The sequence below is a fragment of the Microtus oregoni genome, unplaced genomic scaffold, assembly GCF_018167655.1.
Source record: "Microtus oregoni isolate MIOR12 unplaced genomic scaffold, Mior012 000043F_ref0000047, whole genome shotgun sequence".
In the NCBI taxonomy this organism is placed as follows: Eukaryota; Metazoa; Chordata; class Mammalia; order Rodentia; family Cricetidae; genus Microtus; species Microtus oregoni.
Genome location: NW_024543210.1, coordinates 10,102,944 through 10,129,426, shown reverse-complemented (window position 1 = coordinate 10,129,426; position 26,483 = coordinate 10,102,944). Strand labels below are relative to the sequence as shown.

Genomic DNA, 26,483 nt, shown 5'->3' with positions numbered 1-26,483 from the left:
ATGTTCATATAAACTAAAATAAATCAAAACCAGAGAAGATGGATAAGGGTTATGCTTTTGTGATTTCATCTTTTAATACTTCCTGGAGCTGAATTTTATCTGTTTCTCTCTCTTTTAAGAAGATTTGTAGAGAATGGTTAGACTATTGATTTTAACATTAAAATGATTTCTGTTTATCTATTATAAATGACCAGTTTCCTCTAAGTTTTACATTTGCCGTATCTGACAGGTTTTGACATTCTGTATTTTTATAAATGTTCTTTGTAATTTATTTTGTCATTATGTGTATACATGTTTTGTTTGCCTGGATGCCTGGTATCCACTGTAGCCAAAGGAGGGCAGCAATCCCCTGGGGCTAGAGTTGCAGATGGGTGTGAGCTGCCTGAGTAGGTGCTGGGAATTGACCCTGGGTTCTCTGGACGGGCTGCCTATGAGGCATCTCTCCAGCCCCCATGGCTCATGCTTTTACTAACACTCATTCGGATTATTTAAAAATTTTATTGCTAGATCTTCCTTGTATGTGGTGTATCGGGAAGTATTATTTAATTTCTACGTCCTTGAGTGATGTATAGGGAAGTATTGTTTCATTTTTACATTTTGGATTATAGCTATTTTAAAATTTTCACCTTAATTTCATTATAATTAGTGAATGTTGATTTTCTTATTTAACAATTATTTAATTATGTCACTTTATTCTTTCTAAGAGCAGTGTAACTTTTAAGGTAATGCATTTTTTTTTTTTTAATTTGCACCTTTACTGGTATTTGGTAGTTAATAAGTTTCTCATGCTTGGAGTGCAGTTGTCCTTGTGTTTACTCTGCTTGTGGTGTGTGAGCATTTGGGGCATGTGGTTTTACTCCTCTTGTTGGTATCACAAGAATCTGGATGCCATCCTGTCTGGATAGTCTATTCTCTTCTCACCTGGAGACTCAAAGAAATTTAATATTATCTATATACTCAGTATTTTTTCTTTTTTCCTTTCTTTCTTTCTTTCTTTCTTTTTTTTTTTTTTGATACAAGGTTTATCTGTGCAGCTCTGGCTGTCTTGAAACTTTAAACTGTGAGTTTAAAGACCAGACTGGCTTTAAACTCACAGAGATCCGCCTGCCTCTGCCTCCCTGAGTGATGGGATTAAAGGCGTGCGCCACCATCACCTGACTTGTCGTTTTGTTTTGTTTTTTGAGGAAAAAAAGTGGAGTGTGGCTGGAGAGATGGTTCAGTTGAGAAAGTGTTCGCTGTATAAGTGTGAGCGTCTGTGTACAGATCCCAGCACTGACATAATAAGCTGGGTGCCCTGGTCTATGTCCGTGTCCTCTGTGCCAGGGAAGTGGTAACAGGAACTCCCTGGAGTGAGGGGTCAGCTCCAGCTCCAGTGAGGAACCCGGTTTCCAAGCATGAGGTGACCAAAGAAGACACTAAAGTTGACTTCTGGCTTCTACATGCACGTGGGTGCATCCACCCTCTCTCCCCATGCACAAACATACACACAGTCGCCCACAGAAACATCTGAGCACATATACACACAAAACAAGCTGCTCTCCAGTGAGAATTATATTGACTGGTCTTTCAGTTCATTGATCCCTTCTTTCTTCTTGCTGTGTACAATGCCTTTAAAATTCTACCCCACTGAATTATTGATTTTATATGTTCTATTTCTTTTAGTACTTTATAATAGGATTTTCATTTATCTGTTGTAATTCTCATTTTAACAATCTGTCTATAGTTTTAAACAAGCCTAAAGGAATTATTTTAAAATCTTTACTCCTAATTCCGAATGAGTCCAAGTCTCCATCTTTTCACCCCCTCCCCCATTATGGGTTACATTTTCTGTCATCTTTTGTGTGTTTCAGAATATTTCTATTTTGTTTTGTGTTGTTTTTCAGACAGGGTTTCATAGATCCCCAGCAAGCCTGGAACTTGCTGTTCCATGTGGGGGCTGCCCTGATCTCTTGGTTATTGTTTTGCTGCTTGCCAAGTGTTTGGATTGCAGACTAGCCACTAAACTGTAAAGAAAATATTCTCAGCAACCAGGCGGTGGTGGTGCACGCCTTTAATCCCAGCACGCAGGAGGCAGAGGCAGGCAGATCTCTGTGAGTTCGAGGCCAGCCTGGTCTACAAGAGCTAGTTCCAGGACAGGCTCCAAAGCTACAGAGAAACCCTGTCTCGAAAAACCAAACCAAACCAACCAAACAAACAAAAAGAATAAAGAAAAAAATATCCTCAGCAGTGGAATATACTTTTTATTTTGTTCTTTAAGTCTGGGCATATTTAAAAATTCTTTACACATGAAAAATCTGCTTCGCCGTGAAAGATATATAAATATTTGTTCATTGTTTTCTGCTGTGTAGAATTATGGAAAAAGAATTTTAGAGCACTGTGATTTTTGTGTTTTATAGAAATCTCCCAGTTTTTCTTCATTTATTTTTAAAAATTTCATGAGCATTTTGAGTTTGAATATATTTTCCTTGATATTTGTCTGTAAAATGAAGCACTTTCTTTAATTTGTTTTACACTTATTTATTACTTTTGTATGTGTGCATACATGTCCATATGCATAAGGCTACTTGTGAAATTTGAGTCTTTCCTTCCAGGTGAGTTCTAGGGCTTGAACTCAGGTCCTCCTGCTTGGTAGCAAGCACCTCTACCCACTATCCTCACTGGCTCCCAGTGAAGCACTTTCAACGTGAAATCTGGGTGGTTTTTCAAGACATTCTTCTCTAATGGAGTGTGAATCACTGCCCTTCCTTCCAATTAATTTGGCGCGTTCCTCAGGAATACCAATGATTGTCATGTCAAAATTGTATCTTCTGTAATCTGTAGCAATTATTATCACTAATTGATGTATTTATTTCTCCTCTAGAGTCTTAGCTCTTCAGTCTCTCTTACTCTGTAACTTACTACATATTCTAGCCCAGAACCAGCTCTAATAATCTATGGTGGTGGTGTAACCCAGTTATCCCGACATCCAGAGGCAGGGCCAAGTTCTGCGATACAGCAACAAATATATTTTTTTTCTTTAAGCCAGGATTTCTAATTCTGCCATTTTATTTTTAGCTTGTGTTCATTTTAACCATGCCTTAGCCAAATCCATTTTTGTTTCACTCTGTTCGTCTCCCCGGGAAGCTATGAATTTCCATGTGTTTTTACTTCTGATTTGGAGAGGTCATGTGCTTTGGCACACACAGATTTCATGTGCTCATCGATAGAGTGGGGAATTTTCAGATATGTTTCCCCCAGTCTTTGGCATGCTGCCTTCAAGGCTGCTCTATCGCTAGCCTAAACAGATGTTTTACATTTTGATATATTAAAATTGATCAGTATCTTCTTTTATGGTTCTTGTGTCTCTATGAAGGTTGTAAAGAATTCTTTTCCCTCTCCTCTCTTATAATATTAAGTATCAAATCCAGGGCCTTGTGCATATCAGATGAAATCGCCGTTCTGAACCACACCTACCCTCTTTTACCCTCTTTTGCTTTTTTAGGGGCATGGTCTCACAGAGGCTGGTCTGAACTCACTCAGTGTCTAGATTGGCCTTGATTCTCCCCCTGCCTTAGCCTCCTGAGGTAGCTGAGATTACAGACCTGCGTCAAGAGGCCCATCAGGAAATTCTTCTGTGCATCTGGTGTTTGATATCTGACATTATGATCCGTTTGGAGTAGACTTTTGGAGTACTGTGAGAAGGAATGGTGAATTTCTCCCCAGAGAGACCCAGTTATTCCATCTCAAATTGTTGAAAACTATTATCTTTTCCACATTGAATGATTTTGATTTTCTTCTTTGGAAAGTAATTGACCACATAGTTTTCAGGTCTGTTTCTAAAACTGTATTTCTTTCTTCCTACATCTCTTCTAGTGCCATAACTACATCCTTTCACTTCAGCTCTATAGCGACTTTTGAGGGATTGTAGAGACGGTTTAGCCAGTAAACTGCTTCCCACATAAGCGGAAGGACCCGAGTTTCAATTACCAGTCCCCATGTAAGAAGTGAGGCATGGTGGCGCACACTTGTGGTTTCAGAGTTGGAGAGGTGGTTGGGGGATCTCTGAGGCTTGCCAACGGAATTGCTGAGCTCCAGGATTAGGGAGAGACCCTGTCTCAAAAGTTGAGGAAGACAGTTGATATTGGTCTCTAGTCTTCACACACACATACACACACACACACACACACACTCATGTATGCGCATGCTCAGACACACAGGAAATGTACACACGCATACACCCCACACAATGATGTATATTTTGAAATCAGGTGATGCCCTTCACATCTTCTTGGATCTTGTCACTTCTAAAAAATGCTTGATTTTTAATAAGAACGTGGATATTGAATATGTTAATTTTGGAAGATAGGTATTTTTACAGTGATGGGTCTTTTAACCTACAGACACAAAATAAACCCCCCTCACTTAGGTATTTTAAATTTTTCTTTTAGCAATGTATGCTCATTTTTGTATATAGATGTTATAGTTATTTTGTTAAAATTATTTGTAATGTTTTATAGCTTGGGTTGCTATTGCAAATTTTACCAACAGCTTAATATTCTATTTGTTTGTTGCTAATATAGAGAAACAACTTGATTTTGAAATGCATTTTTTTTTACCTGAAACCTTGATAAAGTCACATGCTAGTTTTACTATCTTACCTGTGAGTTTAAGATTTTTTCTAAGAATTATTATGTGCCCTGAAAATAAAGATACCTTCCCCCTTCTTTTCCTGTGTCTCTGTGTGTGGTGTGTTTGTGTATATGGATATGTGCTCACATGTGTGGGGTGGCATGTGTGTATATGGATATGTGCTCACATGTGTGGGGTTGCATGTGTGTATATGGATATGTGCTCACATGTGTGTGGTGTGCTTGTGTATATGGATATGTGCTCACATGTGTGGGGTGGCATGTGTGTATATGGATATGTGCTCACATGTGTGGGGTGGCATGTGTGTGGATATGTGCTCACATGTGTGGGGTGGCATGTGTGTGGATATGTGCTCACATGTGTGGGGTGGCATGTGTGTATATGGATATGTGCTCACATGTGTGGAGTTGCATGTGTGTATATGGATATGTGCTCACATGTGTGGGGTTGCATGTGTTTATATGGATATGTGCTCACATGTGTGGGGTGGCATGTGTGTATATGGATATGTGCTCACATGTGTGGGGTGGCATGTGTGTATATGGATATGTGCTCACATGTGTGGGGTTGCGTGTGTGTATATGGATATGTGCTCACATGTGTGGGGTGGCATGTGTGTATATGGATATGTGCTCACATGTATGGGGTTGCATGTGTGTATATGGATATGTGCTCACATGTGTGGGGTAGCATGTGTGTATATGGATATGTGCTCACATGTGTGGGGTGGCATGTGTGTACTCAGAGGCCCCAGGTTTTCTTCAGTCTTCCTCAGTTGTTCTTCCCCGTTATTCAATGGCGCAGGGTCTCTAAATCAAAGCCAGAGCTCACTGATATGGCCAGCCTTACTAGTCGCCTTGCCCTAGGAATCCCATCTCCACTTCCAAGCCTGGGATTACAGACTAGCTCCTGTGCCTGCTCCCACCTGCACCCCTACTTACATGAGCTTTGTGGATTAGACCCCCGACTACTTGAGTGGCCGGTGCTTTAACTGTTCAGCTCCTTAGGCCCAAGATCCTTTGAAGTTCCTTTCTCTCTCTAATCCATCTGCCTTTGTTTCAGTCTCTCCCCCTGCCTGTCGTTCTTGCATCCTCCTTTTCTGTCTTTACTTCTGCACTCTCTTGAACCACACAAATGTTTGGCGGACACTCTGAGAATGGGCATTCTTGCTCTTCCCAGTTGTGGGGGACATATTGAGGTTTTTATCATTAAACATGGTGTTAGGTATAATTTTCCCATAGATGCTTCTTTTAAACATCAGATGAAGGCTATTCTTGTCTGTTTTTCACTGAGATTGCTGGTGAATGAAGGTCCGTTTGGAATAACTATTTCCTCTTTCTGCTGAGCTGACCATATGACCTCCTCTTTATAGGCTCCTAATATGGCAAATTACATCGATTAAATTTGCATTTTTGAACCAACTGTGAATTGCTGGGATAAACTCTATATTGTCATGCTGTATTTTATTACTAATTTTTTGTTTGGTGTTCTTGAAGCTTTCTTTATGAGGAGCATTTATAGTTTAATTGTTGTGTATCTTGTGGCCCTGTTGGCAGAGTAATCACAGCCTCGTGACGTGAGTTGGGAGAGTCTTAAGCATTTCTCTTCTCCGAGTTTTTATAGGAGTTATTCTTCTATGGAATCCTGAATTCCAACTGAAGCCATCTGGACTCAGAGATTTTGTTTTTTGTTTTTCTTCTTAGAGGGGAGAGTTTATGTTATGAATTTAATTTATATGACAGTTGTAGGGTTACTTTGGAACATATTTTAAAATTGCACCTTTTGAAGAATATGGACATTTCATCCAATTCATAGATGAGCTATATCTATAGGGCTGCATAACTCCCACCTTTCACTTCAGGCATGGGTAACTTATATATCGTCTTGTGATTTTTTTGTTTTTCCTCTTCACTGGGCTGGTTAGAAAACTTATCAATTTTTTATTTATTTATTTATTTATTTACTTATTTATTATGGAGCACATTCACTACGACATGATCAAGAAGCTTAGGAGACAGGAGATGCTGAATGTGGTTGCACGTGCTGATAACTTTTGCTTAAAGAGGTTGAGGCAAAAAGATCACAAGTTCAAAGCCGGCTTGGGCTACACATGTTGGGGTTGAAGAATTAGCTCAGAACTTATCAATTTTTTGATTTTCCCAAAGAACCGGTTTTTGTTTTTTATTCATTTTCTGTACTGTTTCTCTGTTTTTAGCTTTACTAACTCTTGTTTGTGTCTGTATTTCTTTCTCTTTTAATATTACTTTTGATTTTATATTTTTCCATCTTCATAAAGAAACAGCATAAATGTCTTTTTGTATTTTTACCGTAAGAATTGAGAGCTACAGGTTTCCCTCTGAGTGTTGTTTCATGCATGTCAGGAACCTGCTATATCTCGGTATTGAATGCTAACACTTCTTGTGGTTGTTAATCCCATGAGTCATATCCTGAGTCAGAGGGGAACTTTAACTCACATGTGCGGATCCTTAGCGATTTTCCAGACACTTCTGTGTCATTGATCCCCAGTCGTATTCCAGTGTCACCAGAGAGCTTACGAAGCCTGTGTGCTGTAAAGCCATCTAAAGTTTTGATTCTAATTGTGCGTCTTAGTAAATGTTACTTGTGTAGTTTAAAATAATGTGTGTTCAGGGCGGTTGTACAGAGAATCCTGTTATTATTTCATTTTTGTGTGAGATCTTGTTTCATTTGTTCAATTTTACTGACTTTCTGTCCGTTCATTTCATCAGTTACTGAATAGAGAAAGATGGTTGGAACTTACAACAGTAATTACCGATGCCTTGCTTGGTTCTTTCTGTTTAATAAATGTACCTGTGTTCGTGGCTGTTCTGGTCCTTGCTCTCTTGACCCTTCCATCTTTATGGAAAACTGTTCTTTTTCTGCTCATGTTCCTTGTCCTGGGGTCAGCATGCCTGACATTTATGTAGAGACTCCAGATTCGACGCATGCGTGTTTACATGGCATAGTTTTCTGTTTGTCCACATTTTTGTGTGTATTTTGAGTGTTTCTTATATGCATATGATAGAGTCATGCTTTTTCAAAGAATCTCATTTCACAATCTCTGCCTTTTAGAACATTTACATGCCATGGGCCGCTTGTCCAGGTCACTCACAGTGTCTGCTGATTGGATGGGCTCATCTTTGGCCCCTTGCTTTATGATGAGACCACTTGTTCTTTACTAACTTCTCAACATTTTGGCTTAATTTTTCTATATTGTATTAACAGTTTTTACTTATTTAAATTTTTCTCTCTCTAAGGTTTTTGTACCTTTAACACCATAGTGTGCCTTCAGACAATGATGCGCTGACTCACACTCTGAGATAGGAATGAATTTTCACTCAGCCCTTGTTCCTTTTTTTTTTTTTTAATCTTGAATAGCTGTTGTTTAGTATATATTTCTGAGGAATATTTTCTTATTAGATATAGCCCCTGGGAGGGGGGCTGCTTGCAGGCTCCTGGGGGAGGGGCTGCTTGCAGGAGCAAGGGAATCTTACCAGCGGCCCCACCTCTTGGAAACTTTTTCCCTCTACTGCCAACCAATAACTGTGTATAAATCTTCAGCCCTGTGGGTCCCTTCCCTCTCTGTGAGAGGTTGTTGACAGGGTTTGTGCAGCTCTTCCTCCAGCAGGGAAACACAGCTGTTGTGAGTTCAATCCCTGTGGTACCTGGAAGTCAGTGTTCCACACCCCTCCCCCATTTACCTCCCGCTCTTAAATTCTCTGCTCCTGCTTCCATGATGTTCCTTGAGCCCGGTGTATGTGTGCGCGCGCCCCATTTATAGCTGAGCATTCAGTAGGCACCTTTTGCCATCACTTACTCACACCAGTTACAGTCTCTGCATGACTCCTGTCCATTGCAAATGAAAGCGGCTCCAATCAAAGCTGATAGCAGCACTGACCTGTGGGCTTAAATACAGTTATTTAGAAGGCACTTTGATGGGCACATCGTGTGCTATTTTAGCAAAACAACAACGATAGTTTCTCCACTAGCACTGACGACCCTCTCTCCACTCTCCCAGGTGCAGGCTTTTACTGTTTATGGTAGCACTGAATCCCCTCCCAATTCCCTCCGTGGAGTGGGCTTAAATGCAATCAGGAGGCAGCTGCCTACACTCAAACAGAGGTCGCACCACTCACATCTTGCCTGGTTGGTCAGTATCGCAGGCACGCGAGGACCTGGTAACTGTCTATGATGATTGTTTCCCCTCACCCCACAGTCTACATAGCAGCACTGTGAAGGCTACCAAGGAAGCAGGAAACTTCCAGACCAGTTTTAGCTCGACTTCTTATGTCTCGGTTTGCATTGTTTTTAAGAAGACATCAGTGGTCTTTCTTATCTTTATCCTCCTATAAGTAATGTATCGTTTGCTTTTAATGGCTGCTTTAAAAGTTTTCCATCAATATGATCTTTTTTTTTTGTTTTTTGTTTTTTCGAGACAGGGTTTCTCTGTGGTTTTGGAGCCTGTCCTGGAACTAGCTCTTGTAGACCAGGCTGGTCTCGAACTCACAGAGATCCGCCTGCCTCTGCCTCCCAAGTGCTGGGATTAAAGGCTTGCGCCACCACCGCCCGGCTGTCTTAATGAATTTCTGTGTCTTCCTTTGCTATGTCTTGACAACAACTGTTTGAGCTTTCAGGGTCTGTGGGTTAACAAATTTCATCAAAGTTGAAAAATTACTCAAGTGGACTATCCCAGAATCTGTTCTTAACTCAAAGATGTGGGTAAAACGGATTTAAAAAAACAAAACAAACAAAAAACCAAAAAAACCCGAAAGGAATTGGTCCTCCCATATATCTCTCGTCCACAGAGCGGAAGTCATTAGAGCCCTGATAAGGTGTCGTGGCTACTGCATATGTTGGCGTATTTGTACTGTACCATAGCAGTGGATATGCTTTAAATACTACATTTTTGAAATTAGAGAAAATGGCGCGTCCAGCTTTAAAAGCTGCCTAGCACATGCGCCCAGGGGGTTGGCCTGACTACCTTATACGTTATACGCTGATGACGCAGATGGGCAACTGACGCATGCGCACAAGGGTTTTAGCTGAGCCGCACGTGGAGGTAACCATGCTTGCGCTCACGTGGGCCACGGGGCTCTCCAGTCCGCACGTGACTGCCTTTAGAACCTGGAAGTGCAGCCTTATCTGTGGCTGAATAATTACAGTTTTCTCATAATAGATGGATTTGGGGAGGGTCAACAGACGCCACTGTATATGCCAGCCCAGCTTTGACCCGTGGTGACAGGCACGGGAGGAAGGATTGAAGCTCCGTTATGAACTCAGCAGGAAGAAGGCTGGAATGGACTAGTTATGTCTTTCGTGAGTTTGGGATGGAGAAGGAGGGTGTCTGTCCCCCGTATTTGCAGCAGGTCGTCCCCCGTATTTGCAGCAGGTCACTGTCTCAAGGCAGTTGTGAACTTTCTCCCATGGCAGAAGGAAACTTACTACTATTCTTTTGTGACACATTGGAAAGGAATCTGGTTATGTGATACCCACACCCGAGTGAGTCTTCATTTATCTACTCATTTCTTTCCCTCAGAGCGAGCCAATACGAACCTGTGGTTAGAGTGCTGTTTTCTGGTCAGTGCTTAGGATGAATTGACCCGCAGTCCCGTAAGATTAGACTGTGGCCGTTCAGAACGGGCCTACTTTGAACCACACAAACATTTTACCTCATCAGAGCACGTAAAGGGCGGTTGCTGGCTGTGAGCGCTTCCTGGTCCATCTCAGATCACGTCCTGTTGGCCCTCATTCTTTATAGAGACTGAGTTAGGGCTTGGTAGAGGTATCGGCAGGCTAGCTGAGGTTCATCTTTCCAGTCTCCACATGACGAAGAAGAAGGGGTGGGAACTAGAATGGTGGAGAATTCCTTCTGACCCATCACGTCATTGCCTGTTTGAAAAGCTGCTGGCGCTAAAAGCTTAGGGCGTTGTGCGTGCTTCGTGAGGTGAGCCAGGATCGGGAGCCTAGCGCTGCAGGGTCTAGCCTCAGCTTGCATTTACCTGAACTGTGACAATATCGGGTGACATAACCTTTTTAAATTTAACTTTTTTGAGACAGGGTTTCTCTGTACTGAAACTTGCGCTGTATACTAGGGTGGCCTTAAACCCACAGAGATCCTTCTGCCTCTGCCTCCTGAGTGCTGGAATTAAAAGCAAGCGCCACTACTCCCTGGCTTTTTTTAAAAAAAAAAAAGTGTAGCCCAGGTTGGCTTTGAACTCATGATCCTCCTGCCTCCACCTCCTTCAGCAAATCCTACCAGTGTATACCAACACAACCAGAAAATTTAATTTAGTTTTATGTGACAAGAGCTGAATAAACTGTCATACCTAGCTGCAGAACTGTTGGGGAATCCAGTGAAAATATCCTTGGGAAACCTGAGAACTCATGAATATTATGGACCTGTGAGCTCTACCTGCCGCTGGCTTTCTTTCCCAGGGAAGGTGAATAGAGTCACCATGTCTTTGCCTGATTTTAACTTGTTTTCATAGGTGATTGAGTCTGTTAGGACACCATCTGATGATGTTTCTGTTTAGGAGAAAGAAAACTAGTGAACTACCTAGTGTGTTTTTTACTGGGGTCTCAATTTCAGTGAGAGATCTTCACCGGCTCTCTTTTGCTTTCCAGCTTGGAATCCCATCCACTGCCAGCACATCGAATGCCACAATGCAATTAACAAGCCGGCTGTGAAGGTACTGCTTCCCAAGCTTGGGCTGTTCAGTTAGTAAACTGCCGGGTGAACAGAGCAAGTTGCTTGTGTCTCTGTAAAAAGAGCTCTGCGGTCCATCTCAGGCTCTGTATTTGGGCAAGAGGAACGGTGGTGTCTGTGAGTTGGGGTTGTGAATTCAGTCAAGGGTTAATATAGCATTGGGCTGATTATCAGAAGAATGCTGACGAACACACAGTTTATCTTACCTGGTTTCTATGTAAGCCAATACATTCAGATCCACACCCCCTTCCTTATAAGTTACCACTTCAGAGGGTTTGCTATGAGACTATTCAAATTTGAGAGCGGTAAGACAAAAATAGACAAAGGCGTGAAGTCAAATCATGGATGTGGGCTAATTGACTGAGAGATATTTGGGTAACGTGCAAACAGTAGTTCACACTAGAGGTGAGCAGATTGTTGCATGGGGCCAATAGGCGATTAGCATAAAACTAAAGACAGAGCCAGGTACCCTAACTCTCAGCTTCATTCTTTTCTATACGTATTGTCCAACCCTATTGAAACTGACTTGAAGTTGGATGTTCCAAGGAGTAATCACATCTTAGCAAACAAAATTGTTTATAGTATTGTATTTGTTGGATGCAGGCCATGCGGGTGGCTTGAACACGTTAGGATATGCTGGGTTAACATCGCACTGTAAGGAGTGGGTGCTGGCCGAAGTTAGGAGCATTTACAGGTGCTTTTGGTGTTACTGGAGTCTGTTTCCCTTGTCTAGGCAGACTGTGTCGGTGCCTAAATAACAGGAAGCCAGCACTGCCACTGTGTAGGGACAACGCCAGGTAAAATGAGATCCGGTAACTACAAAGGACTAACAATGTGCTGGGCGATGGTGGTAGCACTGCCATCTCCGTGCATCCCCTGTCACAGGACTTCCTTGTGTCCTTATATTGGATGCTTGCCTTTAATGGCAGAAAACCGAATGACTCCAGAGAAAGAGCAGCTGAGCGTGAGCCACCAACAGGAGCAGGGGCTTTGCAGTGCATAGTCTTTCACGTAACCTCCGTTCTGAAGCTAAGAAGATGTGGGGCTCAAAGTCTTTTTCTCTGGTATGAGGGTGCTGGAGTGAACACATAGTATATCACGTGTGGTTCGTGCAGTCGGTGGCTTTCATAGCAGGGAGACCTACACGGCTTTTGTGTCTTCTCTTCCAGCTTCTTGCCTGTCACAGGTATTTTTTTCCTTGCTTTTATGGCAGACTGCCTTCTCTAGAGTCCTCTGGCATCCTGGTTAGTAATGCTTTCTGGCCATCTAATCACAGAAAGGAGAAATTAGATTTTCTCCTTTGCTAGGCAGGCAGCCCAGCCCATTCATCTGGGTTGACCTTACTCTTATGCTAGGAGCCCAGTCCTGGAGGCCAGGCACCGCCAGCCTGCCTTTGGTATTTTTTCTTTATCGAGATGAAATTCACATAGAAATTGTTTAAAATTAAAACTTACCATGTGAAAGGAAACAGTTGGTATTTAGCACATTCAAATGTTCGCAGCCACCACCTTAATCTGCTCCGAAGATTTTCCATTGCGTGCCTTCTTCCTGCCAAATCTCTTCCCTCTTTTTAAAAAGTCTCTAGTGTTTCACTTTCTAGAAAACAACAGTCCGGGCAATGCTTCCCATGTGGGGCCATGGTTTGCGCTCTAGCAGGCGCGGCTCAGCGGGGTTTACTCTTTGCAACCATGGCTGCTCTGAAGGGCCTACCACTACCACAGAACACACAGGTGCAGGGACTCCTGAGGCTTCCTGGAAAGGGAAGCCGAGAGATCGTGTAGTCTGACATAGATTTAGTCTATTTAGATACAGGTTCTCACTGGAAGTGAAAACCAGCCAGTGATACCCATAAAAATGTCACCGCAGAGTGGATGAGGATGATTCACTGACATGAGTTATTTGTAATTTTTCTTTATCTGTTTTCCTGAGTCTGTACATTGGGCATAGATTATAAACAATCTTTTATTTTTTTAGGACAGGATCTCATTATGTGGCCCTGTCTGGCTTAGAACTCACTAGGTAGCTCAGGCTAGCCTCATCCCTATGTAGACTAGATTGGCCTCAAGCTCAAAAATAATCCCCCTGCCTCTGCTTCTTGAGTGCTGGGATTAAAGGTATGGTGCCTGCCAGCAACAATCACTTTGTTGTTGTTCTTGTTGGTTGGTTGGTTTGTTTTAATTCAACGGCCAGACAGAAACATATTAGTAGAACAGAACTGAGCAGACATATTAATTACATAACCAGCAGGTCAAAAGTCAGGTAGCCAGTCTCTAATGGCTGTCAATCTCACATCCCAGGAAGTTTTCCTTTTGAGTGGAATGGAAAACTTACCTTTGTCTGGCAGACGTTTCGAGGACTTACTGGAAAAGAGCGTGAAATACCAGTGCTCAGGAGCTCTACACAGGGTGCAAGTGAGTCCTCAGCAAAGCCCTCTCTGCCACAGACACTGCAGTCTAAGGCTTTAATGATTTGTCCCAGGGAACAGCACTGTTTGAAGAGCCAACCGTTGCCATAGGGATGGGGCGAAAACAAGTCAGAACTTAGAGTCTTATGTCACATTCCACTTTTGGTTATTCCTGGTTCCATTTAAAGTTCGCTTTATGAAATTGGCTGAAGCCCAGAGAATTATATAAGACAGGGTCAGAAAACCTGTGGTGCTAATGTGTCTGCTGCTAATGTGTCTGCTGCTTGTTACCATCAATAAAGTTTTATTGGAATGCAGCTTTGCTCGTCTGCTTACAGAGTGGTTGCTTTTATGCAATACCTGAAGAGTTGAGTAGTTGTGACAGAGAGTATATGGCTCACAAAACCTAAAATACTTACTCTTTGATTATTTGTGAAAAAATTGCCACTCTCACAGACCAAACAGTAGTTACTAATTGTGTCTAAAGAATCAAGAAATTTACATAGGAAATATTTCACAGTAGATTGTTGGCATCAGCTAATATGCAACTTATGAACTTTGTTGACTTAATTATTTAAATTTAGCAATTTTGGTATTGATCCCATCACTAAAACCTCTCAAGATTTTGGCTCTGAATTATAGGTGGGGTTGTAAATGTGGGTTATTTTCCTCCTTCAAGTAAATGAAAAAAAGCTAAAGGAAGAAGAGTGTGTGTACCAGGCATATTACCTTGTACTCAGCTAAATCAGAGGCGTATTATTCTTGAAGGCAGGCACAGAATGCAGGATGACTTTTGAAATACTAGAAAGTTGAATTGATGGGAAGTTTAAGCACAGTTAGTTACCTGACTGTTGACTTGATTGAAAATATTCAGCCACCCTGACAATGTGACATGAACACTTGTGTCTCTGCTGGGACATAGACAACAAGGCATGGGGTAAATGAGCTGCAGGTTGGGGGTGGGGAGAAAAGCACAAATGGGGCACTGTAAGCGTGAGTGAGAGCTGAGGTTCAGGAATGAGGAAAAGCACCCCTCGGTACTAGATTTCCTGTGACGTCTGCTGCTAGCATTTGGATGGCAGCTAATGATTCTGAACTGAACTCTTAATGATGGATTTTCCTTTTCCTAAAGAGAGATTGCTGTGTTTGTCACCGATATAACACAATTGAGTAGCCTGAGAACAGGGGGATTTTTCAGCTTTGTGGCAGGAGGGAAGATTTCTTGACAGTGTTTGGTACTTGAATTGCAAATAGCCAGACAGAGGAACCCTGGCAGGCACATTTACATCCCCAGTGTGGGCTTCTCAGCAGAGCAGGTGGTTTACTAAACCAGTTTCTTCTACCTTGATTATAAAACGCTGCCTCTATCCATATATGGTATGCATCTCATAGACTGGGGATGTGGTGCATCAGAGCAGGAAGGGTCATTCTGTCTTGTCATTTGTTTCAGATGTGTATAGACCCTTCCTTATCAGTGGCTTTGGGTGATAAGCCACCTCCACTGTACCTCTGCGAAGAATGCAGCGAGAGGATTGCAGGGTAGGTATGAGAACCAGGAAGCAAGGAAAGTTGTTTGCCCCAAGGTTGGTTACTCGACTTTCCTGCCAGCCTTATTGTGACTTTTAGAGATTTGTTTGTCTGATGTTTAACACAATTTGGGCGATTTCAATCAAAGACACAAGTTGCCACATCTGTCTTTAGAGGACACAAGAAGGAAATTCCAAGCAATGGAGCAGCTCTGATTCTGAAGCAGCCTCTCTAAGAAGAGGCTGTAGAGAAAGCCTGATGCTAGAGAAGGCTGGAGTTTCCAAAGCCAGTGTGTCATCACTCCAGTGGGCTCTTTGTCCTTGTGAGCTGTCCTTCGTGGTCTCGCTCAGCTCCATGTCTATGGCCCGTGTCTGGGCTGGGTTGGCGGAACTAACATCGAGAAACCATAGTTTACGGACAACGGAGTACGAGGAATGCTCGTAATTTATAGATTGACTGGGATGCATTAGATGCTCAAAAGTTCATACAACAGTGCTCTTAATTACACTCCCTATGAATAGCTTCAATCAGTAGTCTATAACTCACGGACGAGCATGCGCAGGGGAACAGTCCAGCGGAGCTCAGAAACCAATTCCATTTTTCTTCCTAGGGACCACAGCGAGTGGCTGATTGATGTTCTCCTGCCACAAGGTAAGGTGTTCTTCAGAGAGGGTGAATAATGAGTAAGGATGACTAATGACATGGCTGATTTATCTCCTTCTGTGCTATTTTATAAAGACAGCAGCCAAAGCCTCATATTTCAGGGATGTGCACTGACCTGCAGCGTTATGTCAATGTCTTGCTTATAATATTGCCTAAACACTTCATAACAAGGGAAGGCACTATCAGTTCTACCAAAAATTAAGGTTAGATATTATAATCAACATCATGTATGACCTAAGCCCTGCTGAGTTGTGTCCTGAGGAATATTCTGTGTGTAGAACACATGCTACCAATGATGTGTTGTGCTAAGTCAGAAAGGGAACCACGGTGCTTTTTTTTCCTGCTGGCTCTGTATTTTGGGGGCAGTGTCCTTTAATTGCTCTGAGAGCTGGCCTCCCAATTAGTAAGAAAGGGATAAAGTGTATCTAGTGTATTATAATAAAAAGGTAAGGTGTGCGATACTCCTTGGAGCCTGTTAGAGTCTGCTAGGAGTTGCTAGGTCGCCACACACGGAGAAGTTGCGTGTTCCAGCCTCCTTTTCAGGGATGTTGCAAAAAGAAAAATTGCTCAGGAAGGCTGAGGGTAGGAAAGGCGGAGGCACAATGACCCCCATAGGGCACACGGCACAGGCTGTGACTACAGACACAGAGAGTGAAGGGACAAGCAGGAGAGGCCGTGGGAAGCCCCATGCTAACACGGGCCGTGAGCTCCTGCTTTAATTTAGAGTACACTACTTCTTTGAAATCCTACTTTTTAATATTAGGTTTTGTCAACTTTAAGAGAGAAGTTAATTTGATGAGTGCCACCTGTAACACAGAGCGATGCCGTCAGCCTCCATTTCCTTTCAGGGACATTTTGAAAATTTCCTTCATCTGTAGGAAGCTTTGTGCTTGTAGTATGGACAGAGTCATGCATCAGGCCACTTTCCTAGTGAACCTCTGGTGCCTGATGTTGGACAGTCACATTCAGAAGTCCGTGCCACTGTATTTTGTTGGTTTCTTCTTAGAGGGTCACTCAGGCTGGCACCGAACCCTGGATTTCCCTGTCTCTATCTCCCGAGTACTGAACGTGCCCCACCCTGGACGGCTTGCTTTTGTTTTGTTTTTGTTTTTTGTTTTCATAACTGGCAGTCTCTTGCTGTATTGCCTAGGTTGGACTTAAACTCCCAGACTCAATCAGCCTCTTGTCTCCTGAGTAGCTGGCTCTATAGGAGCGTATGGCAATGTTCAGTTTCTAGAATACTAGCCCCTGCTAAATATCAGGCATGTTTCTGAATTCTAGCTCTCATTTTTAGATGATGCTCATCTGTGGAAGAACTGAAAGAGCTTTTGGTTGTTCTCCCAGAGTTGTGACATTCTCGTCAGATTACTGCATGCAAACAGCAGGTTATCAAGTAGTTATATAAGATGATTTTTAAGAACCAAGTTATACATTTTACTGATTTTGTATCCATTAATTTCTAATTAACAGGCAGGGTTTGGGAAATACCTTCCTTTAATCTTCTGAGTTACTGTAACACAGACAATTCTATAAATAAAGTGCCAGTCCATTTCTTGGGGCCTTACTATTTTAAGGGAAATAGTGATAGATTCTCGGAAAAATTATTTTCAACTACTCTCAAGATATCAGTTTCCATGGAAACACTTGGTATGCCAACTGAAAAGGATTCTTATGCTCTCACAAAAGTCAGCCTCATTAGTCGACAGCAGTTTGACCGCCTTGATCTAATGGATCTACTCATGTTTGATGAAGGATTTTTTTCTAAGTAACCACAAGGCTGCTTTGCACTAGTTAATAGCAATAGCTCAAGTCAGAGTAGACCAAGATAAGTGTATCTCATCGTCTTGACATTTCAGACCATCTCATGGATGTGTGCTAAGCACAGCCCATCCCTCCGCATGAGTGTCACAGAAAGAGCAGAGACAGAAAGGCCAGAGTCCTTGCTGCTCTCACAGCTTCAACACTGGTGGCTTCCCTGGTCCCCAGTAAGACTTCTGAGTTTGACTGTCTGATGAGATCACCGTTGTATGGCTTTAGCCTGACTGATTTCCTTAACATATTTGAGAAGGTTAAATTAGACCTATAAGTAGAAGACAGTTACAGCACGGAATAAAACCTAAAATATTAGAAGAGTGAGAAAGATACTTTTTGCTTTGGGGGAAAAATAGAGGCCAATAAATGTCGATGACAATTTATGAGGCAAATCCAAAGCTTTCTGATGAAATCCATTGGTTCGCATTACTAAGACTGTATTTTTTAATTACTTTTCATGGTTGCCCTTATTTAAAATGGGCTCTCTTTCTTTGTTGATATTTTGTGTACCTTCCCCTTACAGCTGAAATATCTGCTATATGTCAAAAAAAGGTAAGCGCACACCCTCTGTGTGATGGGGCATGATTCCGTGTCTGTGTGTAAACTCATCTGTCGACATCTGCCTCATCTCTGCGCCATACTTTCCCACTGTGTACATGTCAGTGCATTTGTGGGAGAGAGGGAGCGCTGTATTGTGTGAGATTGTGGTGTCCACATGGCCTCCATGTCCACGACTGCTTCTGTTCACCGTCATGTGCTCAGTGTCTTTGTTCGGTACTCTGAAATGGAAGCAGATGTGCGGTTCTGGGGAAGAGTCTAGTCACGAACATCTGCAGATGGTGATGCAATTCATGGGATTTAATTTTAGGGAAGGTTCTTTCTTAAGTGCTAAAAATCATTGTTTTGAAACTTGTTGCATATAGTTTTAATATATGTCAAGAATATGCCTAGATCAAGCACATGTAGAAAGTATTCATTAAGGTGCATGTTCAATGATATGTTTAGCTAAATATTCCTCTGCTAAAGCTTCCTTTTGCCATTTTACCTAGTTTCTTTAGGTCATTCCATTCCATTTTCTCTTATTTTTTAGTAGTTGAAAAGCTAACAGGAAGCGGCAGGGCACTGTGACAAAAGCTTTAACTTGTTGCTCGAGGAACCTGGATTCTGGCCCACTCAATTCTCTCCTGCTTGTTTGAATTTTGTACAATTCATTTAAACTTTTTGGGAGGTTTATCTTGAGTGTGTACTTTTGAAGACTGTCTTGGTTATTTATTGCTATTGCTAACAAACTGTCCTGAAATGTAATGGCTGGTTACCAGCAACAGTCAGTTATTGCAATCAATTGATTGCAATTTGGTGGATTGACAATTTGGCTAATGAACTCCTCTAGGCTCCTTTACACACTTGCATTAGGTTGTTGTTGGTATGTGGCTGGGGAGTGGGTGGATGGGGCATGGGGGGTGGAGATGGGGGGGTGGTGTGCAGGAGGAAGTTACGGGTGTGGAATACAGAGAATGATGTCTGGATGATAACAGATGTGACAACAGATGGTCTGATGGTCATATATTATGTATGGGACCTTAGCTGGCTTGGCTGAATGGTTGAGATGGCAGAGGTCTCAGGACTCCCTCTTTCCATGAGAAGTCTCACTCTCCAGGAGGCCAGGCTGGGCTTGTGCACAGGCAACAGTTTTTTGAGAGAGCCAAAAAGGAGGTTGCAAGGGCCCTTGAGGCTGACGCTCAGAAGTCACACAGCGTCAGTTCTGCTGCATGTCCCTGGGTAAAGCAACTCGAAGGTCAGCACAGAGCACAGTGATCTGGGCAGCAGACTGACACAGTGCCTCAGTTAGGGTTATTATTGCGATGCTGAAACATCCTGAGCAAAAGCAAATTGGGGAGGAAAGGGTGGCTTGCACTTCTAGGTTTTATCATTGAAGCAGGCCAGGGCAGGAACCTGGAGGCAGGAGCTACTGCGGAGCCCATGGGGGTGCTGCTTACTGACTTGCTTCCCCTGGCTTGCTCAGCTTGCTTTCTTATAGAACCCAGGGCTAGCAGCCCAGGCATGGGACCACCCACAATGGACTGGGCCCTCCCCATCAATCACTAATAGGGAAAATGCCCCACAGGCTTGCTTACAGTCTGATCTTGTGCAGGCATTTTCTCAGTTGAGGCTCCCTCCTTCCAGATGACTTCAGTTGTACCAAGTTGACATAAAAATAGGCAGGACAACTGACCCATCGCCAACTTGACACACAAACACATCACTGTTAAGACACCACCTTTCTTTCTTGTTCATCCCCAATAGCACAAATTAACATCAACATCAGAGCATAAAACATTTTACAAATTTATAATCAAAATACTTTAAAATCCAGTCTCTTTAAAAACCCAAATCTCCTTAAAAATTCAGTCTCTGAGCTATAGGCTCCAGTAAAATAAAAAAAAAAATAAGCTAGAGACTTTCTTATTCAAGAGGGAAGATCCAGGGCACAGTTACAACCAGATTAAAACCAAACCAAAATCCCATCCGTGTAAGTGCATGCAATGACCAATATCCGGGACTCACTCATGGTCTTCTGGACTCCTCCAAAGGGCTTGGGTCACTTCCCCACCTCTGCCCTCTGCAGCACACACAGCTTGTCTTCTCAGCGTGGTGCCCCATTCCATGGCTCCCACGATGCTGGCATCTTCAGAATGCAACTGGGCTGCACTGTCACCAATAACCTTTCCTAGGCTGCCTTCATGGTGCCAAACCTCAACTTCTCTGTATGACCCCTTCAATCCTGGGCCTTCAACTGCCACTGAGGCTGTATCTTTGCCAGTGGCCTCTCCTGGCCTCTCACAGTGGCAAGCAAGCCTCAGCTGGTTTCCATTTATGCCTTCAAAACCAGTACCATCTAGGTGACTCTTCCACTTCCAAATTTGACTGTCAGTCCTCGGTACAACCTTGGCCCCCTCTGGAGCACAGCTTCTGTGTGCTGACTCTCAGGAAGCACTTCTCAGAAGATTCCACCTCAACAATGCTGGTCTCTTAATCACAGCCGATTTCTCTGCTCCAGCCGACCAGCATCGAGTATCCCAGTAAAACAAATCTCTCACCTTAGCAGGTTCTGTACACTGTTAATCACAGCTGATTCTCACCCCAGCTAGCTAGAACCATAGAACCTTAATTCGCAGTAACAAATGACCCCAATCGAGGCATTAAATCTTCCCTCTAAAATTTCACAAGCCAGGCCTCTACCCTCCCACAATTCTGCAACCAACTTGTCTTAATTAGGGTTACTATGCTATGGTGAAACACTCAGAGCAAATGCAAGTTGGAGAGGAAAACAGTGGGTTACATTTCCAGGTCGCTGTTCATCATCGAAGCAAGTCAGGTGAGGAACTCACACAGGGCAGGAACCTGGAGGCAGGAGCACCCATGGGGTGCTGCTTACTGACTTGCTTCCCCTGGCTTGCTCAGCCTGCTTTTTTATAGAATTTAGGACTACCAACCCAGGAATGGTACCACCCAGAATGGACTGGGCTCTCCCACATCAATCACTAATTAAGAAAATGTCTTACAGCCTGATCTTATTGCCATTCTCTCAACTGAGGCTCCCTCCTTCCAGATGACCCTAACTTGTGTCCAGCTGACATAAAATTGGCCAGGATAAGCAGACTTAGCCGGTCTTTCTTCGCCCTCCAAATTCTGCAAGCCTGAAAGCTCATTCATCTCAGGCTGTCCCTAGCCTTCTCAGTCCACCCTGACAGAATCCTCAAGAAACGTTGTGTGCTTCTATGTGCCCCTTATAAACCTCTTTAGTTAAACACAAGTTAAAGGTTCTTCTCTGTGAGATAAGCCTGGCTGAACCTTGAACTGTCCTCGAGGTTTCTGGGAATGATGCCTCACAGTCTCAGCACTATATTATTTAGTAGCGAGGATGGTGAAGTACGCCCTTAAAATCTCCAGGTCTTTGTCTGCCTAAAAGAGACTATGATGTAACACACCACATTCTGACTCCTCTCCTCTCCTCTCCTCTCCTCTCCTCTCCTCTCCTCTCCTCTCCTCCCCTCCCCTCCCCTCCCCTCCCCTCCCCTCTCCTCCCTTCCCTCCCTTCCCCCCCTCTCTTTTTCTTAAGACGTGATTTTGCTGTGTAGTCCTGACTGTCCTAGAACTCACTCTGTACACCAGGCTAGCCTTAGGGATCCATCTGCTTCTGCTTCCCAGTATTATGCTGGGATTGAAGGCATGTGCCACCACTGCCTTGCTCATTCTGTGTCTTAACAAATGACTTTATATTTGACCCTATCATCTTTATCCCCCTGAGGACACATTTTCCTCATGGGACCCTGGATGTAGTGTTTACGCAGAAATCTTTTCTTACCTTGAGAATCTTATACCACTGACTGGAAAGAGTGCCCTGGATTCAATATTTTCTCTTTAAACTCTAGTTGTAGCTACAATAATTCATTCTTCTGTTCACGTTCCCTCTCACAGTTACTGTGGTGTGTGCACATATGTGTATGTACGTGTGTGTGTGTGTGTGTGTGTGTGTGTGCGTGCATGCTCACTTGCTTTTGCGATAGTGCTTACCTGGGTATGAGCATGTGGAGGCCACAGGTTGACATGAGATGTCTTTCTCCATGGCTCTCTGCCTTGTGTTTTGAGACAGACTCTCAGTGAATCTGCAGTCTGTGGTTTCAGCTGGATCAGCTTGGCCAGCAAGACTGCAACATTCACTTGTCTCCCTGCCTTCCCCAGATCTCAGTCTTATGGATATTAACCATTGCACCCAGCTTTTACATAGCTTCTGGGCATCAGATTCTTGGATAGCAAGCACTTGACCTATTGAGCCATCTCCCCAGCCCGCCTCTAATAAGAAACACTTGGGTGTTATCTCTAACTCCACATGAAAAAGTCTTTAGTAGACCCCAAGTTCTCTTGTCTACCTTTCTTGCTTCCCACAATCAGAGCAGCATCATATCCAAACATTTTTCTGCTGTGTCCCTTTCTCCTAGCATGAGACTATCTCTCCATTTTCTCTAAATCCTCCCTGAGTCCCATCTGACTTCCATTAACCTTGTCTTCCAAACTTTCCAGTTTTGTGGTTACAAAGCCAGGCATTCGGTGTAGACTGCCTATCATGGCAGCTACTCCGTATGGACTGTCTACCACACCAGCTCCTCAGTGTGGACACTCCATCATGCCAGCCGTTCGGTATGGACTGTCTGTCATGCCAGGCACTTGGTGTGGACTGTCTACCATGTCAGACACTTAGTGTAGACTGTCTCTCACACCTGCACTCAGTGTGGACACTCTGTCATGCCAGGCACTTGGTGTGGACTGTCTACCATGCCAGGCACTTAGTGTAGACTGTCTCTCACACCTGCACTCAGTGTGGACACTCTGTCATGCCAGGCACTTGGTGTGGACTGTCTACCATGCCAGGCACTTAGTGTAGACTGTCTCTCACACCTGCACTCAGTGTGGAGACTCTATCATGTCAGACACTTAGTGTAGACTGTCTCTCACACCTGCACTCAGTGTGGAGACTCTACCATGTCAGACACTTAGTGTAGACTGTCTCTCACACCAGCTCCTCAGTGTGGACACTCTGTCATGCCAGGCACTTGGTGTGGACTGTCCATCACACCTGCACTCAGTGTGGACACTCTGTCATGCCAGGCACTTGGTGTGGACTGTCCATCGCACCTGCACTCAGTGTGGACACTGTCATGCCAGGCACTTGGTGTGGACTGTCCATCACACCTGCACTCAGTGTGGACACTCTGTCATGCCAGGCACTTGGTGTGGACTGTCCATCACACCTGCACTCAGTGTGGACACTCTGTCATGCCAGGCACTTGGTGTGGACTGTCCATCGCACCTGCACTCAGTGTGGCTCTCTATCATGGCAGCACCACTCTGCCAGGTGCTCAGTTCTCTTCCAAACTTGCAGGAACTCCACATCAGTGGCAGGTAGTGGCATTAATGATGGACCTGGATTCTCTGGGTGAGGACTCAAACCGTGTGTGACAGAGGTGACCAGTGGTGTCTGGGACAATGGTCACAGTGAGTGTTTGGAGGTTCCTTGCAGGAGAGTATGTTTAGCACAAGGAGGAATGGAAATGCCATGGTCAGAATGCCGTTCTTTGATTGTCCTCTCAATGAGGAGTAGAGCCCGTGTTTCCTCCTCCAGGTTTGGAATGTGTGACTGTCTTCAGGTAGCAGAAGTGACTCTGTGTGACTTAGACTGGGTCACAAAAGGTCACACCACTTCCTCCTTGTACTCTTGACCTAATACTTCCAGGGCATCCCTCAAGAACTATGTGCTATGAGAACCCAAGTGAATCGGTTTGGATGTAGTTTCCTCCCTAAGGGCTCAAATGGTCCCAAGGGTGACAATGTTAAGAGATGGCGCCTAGGGGGAGATCACTCAGCACCAAGCCTTTGGAACAGATTGCAAAGCTCTTCATAGGTCTCAGAGAACCCTAGTGAGTTCCCACAGAATGGGTTGTTCCAGAAGACCAAATCTGACCCCTCTTGGTGTCTGGCTTGCCATGTGGTCTCCTCACCCCCTCAAGCACTTCTGCCTTGGAGACCATCTGTTAAGAGGTCCTCATCAGAGCCCAGTTATTGCCTCTGCCGGACCCTTGAGCCTCCATAATATGGAGCTACAAAAACATTTTCTTTATATCAGGAGCCATGTGTATTTTGTCATCGCTACATAAAAGGAGCACATACACTGATGATCATGGAGAGGACAGGCAGATGCTCTCGTGGGAGGCCCCGTTGAGCCTGTCCCCGTCATTCAGTTTCCCCAGCCAGCGCCATATTCGTGGGGGAAGAAGGCCTCCCAGCGGCAGCTCTTCTGGTTCCCAGAAGTTTGAGTCATTGCATTTTAGGCCCTGATATCACAGAGCACAGCCATCTTGTTGGTGTCCTGTGAGAACCTTTGGCTTGGAGTATCCAGGTACATACCCACATGGCTGCCGTTCTGAGTGGTTTGTTATGCAACAGGGGACATTAGGAAAAGCCCGTTTTGTGATGGTTTTCAAGTTTTCTAAGGAGTATTTAATACTCTCATCTGCTCCTTCCACCTGCTCCCGATGCCAGCTTCTTGGTTTCCATGTGTTTCCTCCAGCACCTCCTTTCCGAGTGAATCTGTCCCTTTTATGTCCCTCTCATACCCCACCAGGTGCGGTTAACACAGATGAACTGGCGCTTTCACTATTGTGCGTGGATTCGTCTTCAGTCACATCCTCAATCTCATTAGGTGCCCTTTCCCTCTTGAGTTATTGCAGACAGCAGTTATCCCTGGTGCTTCATTGTCACAAAAAAGCCTGCCCTTCCTCCCTCCCTCCCTCCTTACCATGCTGGGGGATGGAACCCAGGCCCTGCTCATGTCTCTGCAAACACTCTACTATGATCAACACCTCCAGGTCACCTCTTCTTTTCGAGCCTACAAAGACCAGTTTTCTCCGTTGCCTTCTCAGCCTCCTCCAGTTTGTACCGTTTAGCTCTTGACTGCTTTTCTAGACCCCACCTCCTGCCTGGCTCCAGCACCAATGCCACTTTCTCGCTGTGAGTGATGCTAGCCTTCCACTCCAGAGTTAATGTTCATCTTGGCTATGGCCTAGCAAAACCTAACATCTTTGTACGATGTTTACTTGTTCACAGCACACAGTCACCTGGTCATGTGGCCTAGGAGTGACCAGGTAGTCCTTCTGCTTTTGTCTGCTTCTATACACAGAAGCACAGTTAGTTGAAAGGTAGAGGTGGGGTGTTCCGTGCTTTCCTTGATATCTTGCCCAGCTGGGCTAACTGGGATGGCCAGGATACTAGGTGTCTGGACACGCTCCTGAGTGCTGTGTGTTGAGGTTCCTGAGGTGACAAAGTTCCATCAGACGAGGATGGGGAAAAGACTGAACCTATTAATAGATTAAACTAGAAGGCCCCCAGAGAGCAGAGTCTGGTCTCGGGCTAAGTGTCACTGTGTGTCTGAGTTTGACTACAGGAGAGAAATAGGAAAAAGAAGGTGACAATCAGTCCTTGACAGTAGCCCATACAGCTAAGCACTTGTCTGAGGCCTTGGTATTACACCAGGTGTTTAGTGGGTGTTACAAGTCTTGCTGTTGCTTTTGCAAGATGGCTCTGTACCTATTGATCCTACCTGGCGTAACTGCCGTCCATGTTGTTTAAACAGCTGAGTGTTTGGTTGTGAGCGTATCTTCCTTCCTCCGTGTATGCAAATGCATTTGTTATGTTCTATATGAACCACAGAAAAATTTCACCTGGAGCATAGATAATCATGATATGTTAAGTTTCCTTTCTTGTACATAGGAGACCAAGAAATCTACGGTAAAAAGTCAGAAAATATAAAAATGGCGTTAGGATTCAGGGAGTGTCTGGGCTGTTGGGAGGAGGGAGGAGAAATAGCTGACCTAAACTTCAGGACTACATTATGGCTAATGATGAAATCAGGTCCACAGCCTATTTATTATTTATGGAACAGTGAAAACGCCAAAGGAACATAAAGCTAACTGCAATTGTCTTAGTCCATTTGGGCTGCCATGAAATGTCATGGATTGGGTGTTTACAAACAACAAGCATTTATTGGGCAGTTCAAGATAAGGACATTAGTAAATTTGGTGTCTGCTCCTTAAACATGGCCTCTTCCTGTGTTGTGTTTTCATAGCCGGCTTTCTCTAGGTCTCTTTCATGCTGGCAGTCATTCCATTT

At 43.9% G+C, this 26,483-nt stretch overlaps 1 protein-coding gene across 10 annotated transcripts in view; it reads left to right on the top strand.

The window, feature by feature from the left end:
* The window catches only part of Unc79 (unc-79 homolog, NALCN channel complex subunit), a 241,101-nt gene that overhangs the window by 83,570 nt on the left and 131,048 nt on the right, over positions 1–26,483 (top strand). For all 10 annotated transcript variants that reach the window (XM_041633347.1, XM_041633346.1, XM_041633349.1 and 7 more), the window contains exons 8-11: positions 11,272–11,336; positions 15,208–15,296; positions 15,895–15,935; positions 18,283–18,311. In XM_041633347.1, the coding sequence (XP_041489281.1) occupies positions 11,272–11,336; positions 15,208–15,296; positions 15,895–15,935; positions 18,283–18,311 (224 nt within the window). The remainder of the gene's footprint in view (positions 1–11,271; positions 11,337–15,207; positions 15,297–15,894; positions 15,936–18,282; positions 18,312–26,483) is intronic.